Source organism: Vigna angularis, chromosome 7, assembly GCF_016808095.1.
Source record: "Vigna angularis cultivar LongXiaoDou No.4 chromosome 7, ASM1680809v1, whole genome shotgun sequence".
In the NCBI taxonomy this organism is placed as follows: domain Eukaryota; kingdom Viridiplantae; phylum Streptophyta; class Magnoliopsida; order Fabales; family Fabaceae; genus Vigna; species Vigna angularis.
Window position 1 is genome coordinate 28,377,252 of NC_068976.1, and position 3,769 is coordinate 28,381,020.

At 38.7% G+C, this 3,769-nt stretch overlaps 1 protein-coding gene across 1 annotated transcript; it reads left to right on the forward strand.

Moving 5' to 3' along the window:
* Window positions 1-1,260: 1,260 nt before the first annotated feature.
* Window positions 1,261-3,099, forward strand: LOC108338545 (CBL-interacting serine/threonine-protein kinase 11). Its single transcript, XM_017575483.2, has one exon. The coding sequence runs from the start codon at window positions 1,563-1,565 to the stop codon at window positions 2,868-2,870; it is 1,308 nt and encodes a 435-aa protein (XP_017430972.1). The 5' UTR covers window positions 1,261-1,562; the 3' UTR covers window positions 2,871-3,099.
* Window positions 3,100-3,769: the final 670 nt, after the last annotated feature.

Sequence of the window (3,769 nt, forward strand, 5' to 3'; positions counted from 1 at the left end):
CTAGGTCGTGAAAGGAGAAGAAAAAGAATAGTCTACAACTCACTTTAATAATAATATGTATTGTAATTTCAAATGAAAAAATAAAATAAATGAGATATCTTAAGTTTTCAAATAACCTTCTTTTTTTTTTTTTTTGCGTGTGTCAAAATATCCCTTTGAGAGAAACCATGAACACGCATTCCATTAGATTCCATTGCACATCGTAATGTATTTTGAAAGTATCTCACCTTTTTAAAGTATATTCTCAGTTCTTGAGAATCATTCTTACTTCCTACAATTTTATTTTATTTTTTAAAACCGCATAATGCTTTTCTTTTCTGAGAGACTGAACATTATTATTTATATAAAACTTAAAAATATAATCGTTTCAAGGAAAGAGTCCAAAAACACTGGTAAACTCTTTTTTTAATCTTTGCAAGAAATCTCAACATATTAAAGGTCAATCTCAAAGCGCCCCCAACTGTACAAGAGAAAAAATCAACTATTTTGGTAAAACCGGCACCGACGTGGCATTATCCTATTGCTAAAGTCAATCTCATGTCCCATCACCACCGCCCACGTGTATGGCAACAATTAACACCTACGACTGCTGAAAAGAAAAGGGGAATCACGTTCCCATTCAAGCAATGGATCCACCTAGCGGTCTCCCAACTCCAACCACACACGCGCCCTTCACGCGTGTCATTAAAACCACTTGCTTTACATTTTTATTAAGACAACTAATTAAATTTATTATTTTATAAACTACTTTTAATATTTATGCAATTATTTATTTTTATTCTCCTATTTCAATTTTTTATTCATTTAATGTTCAGAGAGAACATAGTTTTAATATAATTTATCACTACTCATTTTTTCCAATTTTAATGAGACATTACCTCATTAATTTTAATATTTATTTTTTAATTAAAATTTCTTGAATAATTAGTAGTTTCTTGTAGAGATATATAACTGATGTATCAGATAATTAATAAAAAATCTTATTCAAAGAGATAAAAAAATATTGTGAAGAAGATTTAAAGGTGGGGCATATTTTTCCTCCAATATCTATAGTTCATTTTCTTTTTTTTATATTAAAATTTTTGAAATGTTTCAGTTTTTATTTTCTAACGTTATTTTACATTATCGCTTATTATTTATATAATCTAAATTACTTTGAAAAAGATAGAACAGGTATATGGAAGTTACAAAAGTACAAAAATTATTTTTTGTTTCTCTGAACACATTAAATAATGAGAAATACATAGCCTACTGAGACCCCATTCATTAAGTAGAGACATTAATCACCACCAAACCAACTAATAAACGTAATCTTCCAACGAAGTTCCAAAGCAGTTTCTTCGTGAAACATCTCAAACAGCCAGTGCCAGCAAAACCTCGTTTCCTTATAACTTAATCGATCCCTTCCAATTACGCTTCCACCAACCACAACAGCAGAAAAGGAAATCAATCCCGAAAGCTTTCATCAACAATTTTCGGGAAATTTCCAGATCCCCTTTCAACCTCTCTACAACAATCCCCCAATTAAGATCGTGCTGAGCACGATAGTCTTAGTGAAACCAATGCCGGAAATTGAACAGGCGGCGGCGGCGGCGGAGAGCACCGTTTTGTTTGAAAAATACGAGGTGGGAAGGCTCCTAGGATGCGGCGCGTTCGCGAAGGTGTACCACGCGCGTAACACCAGCACGGGGCAAAGCGTGGCAGTGAAAGTGGTAAGCAAGAAGAAACTAGCCGCAACGGGGATGGCCTCTAACGTGAAGCGCGAGATTGCCATCATGAGCCGTCTTCACCACCCCAACATCGTGAAACTCCACGAAGTGTTGGCGACAAAGACAAAAATCTACTTCATCTTGGAATTCGCGAAAGGAGGCGAGCTCTTCGCGAGAATCGCGAAGAGTCGATTCGGCGAAGATCTCGCGCGACGGTTTTTCCAGCAGTTGATCTCTGCCGTCGGGTACTGCCATGCGCGGGGCGTTTTCCACCGCGACTTGAAGCCGGAGAATCTTCTGCTGGACGAGCATGCGAACCTCAAAGTCTCCGACTTTGGACTCGGCGCGGTGAAGGAGCAGATGGGGGTGGATGGGGTGCTGCACACGCTATGTGGGACCCCTGCTTACGTGGCACCGGAGATTTTGGCGAAGAAGGGTTACGACGGGGCTAAAGTTGATGTTTGGTCTTGTGGGGTTATTCTCTTTGTTCTTGTGGCTGGGTATCTACCGTTTAATGACCCGAATCTTATGGTGATGTACAGGAAGATTTACAAGGGGGAGTATCGATGTCCGAGGTGGTTTTCGACGGAGTTAAGGAGGTTTCTGGCGAGGTTGTTGGATACGAATCCCGAGACGAGGATAACCGTCGATGAGATTTTGAAGGAGGCGTGGTTCAAAAAGGGGTACAAGGAGGTTACATTTGGCGATTTGGGTTTGGAGTGGAAGAGTGAAGGTGATGATGTGAAGGATTTGAACGCGTTTGATATCATTGCTTTCTCCACAGGCTTGAATCTCTCCGGTTTGTTTGATTCATTGAAGGAGGTGGAAGAGGGAGAGAGGTTTCTGCTTAAGGAGTCGCCGGAGAAGGTGGTGGAGAAGGTAGTTGCGGCGGCGTCTACTGTGGAGGGTATTATCGTGCGGAGGAGGAAGGAGTGTGGGGTGGAGTTGGAGGGGTGTGATGGTAATTTCGCCGCTTTGGTGGAGGTTTACCGGTTATCGGCGGAACTGGTTGTGGTTGAGGTGAGAAGGAGGGATGGGAATGGCGGAGTTTTCAGGGATGTGTGGAGGAATAAGATTAGGCCGTATCTCTGTGCTGCAAGTAGCAGTACGACGTCGGATCGGGAGGAAACCGGTGCGCAGCCGGTTGCCGGTGAATCATGATTCCGCGTCATTATTATTTTTCAATTAGTAAATTTAAAATAAAATTTTAAAAGAGAATTGGAAGTGGAGAATTGAAAATTGAAACGTAGTCGGGCACAAATAGATGTGGAACACAGTTAATTAAGCGTGCAAGTTCGCTATGTATATTTTTATCATGCCTATGTAAAGTATTACAGTATTTTGCTTAGCCTTATTATTTTCAAAGTGGTTTGCTTGAAGTTTATGAAAATAATAATTGTTGTTCTAATAAGTTAATTCTTGCTCTGTTTCTTGCATTTGCAGGTTATTACAACCAGTTTCTCAGGATTCCCTTGAACTGGCTGGAGGTTCAAATGGAACTAGACGAACATTTGAATGAACTTTTTTTTGTTATAAAAATAGCTTACAATCTCATCACTTCTTCTTACCCGATTTCAATAAGTTTCTAACTTTCTAATCATTACTTGAAAAAAAAAAGACTTTTTAAGTCGGTCTTTCAATCGGATACTTTAAAATCATTTTAATAAATAATGCAATGATTTAAGTCTAAAAAAAAATTGAGCTTTTGAATAATATATTTAATAAACTAATTAATTTCTTCCGTTCCTTCAGTTTCTTTATAATAGAACATAAATTATAGATAATACGCATGGGGTGGTGAAGGGAGGGCCCAACTGGTAGAAAGAAAAAACCTGTAACCTGAGGTTTTGCTGCACTTGCAAGAAAAAGTACAATAAAGGAAGATCAACAACTTTCTTCAAAAACCTATTTCTCGTGAACATGTTTGTCGCGTTCTCTCTGGCAGAAAGTGTCGGCATTTTTCGTAGTTTGTCCTCGTCGTAACTTCTCTAGTTTGATTCTCACTTCTTCAAAAACCTTCTTATGATGATGCTTAATTCTGGAATTTGTTGAGTCAAGCT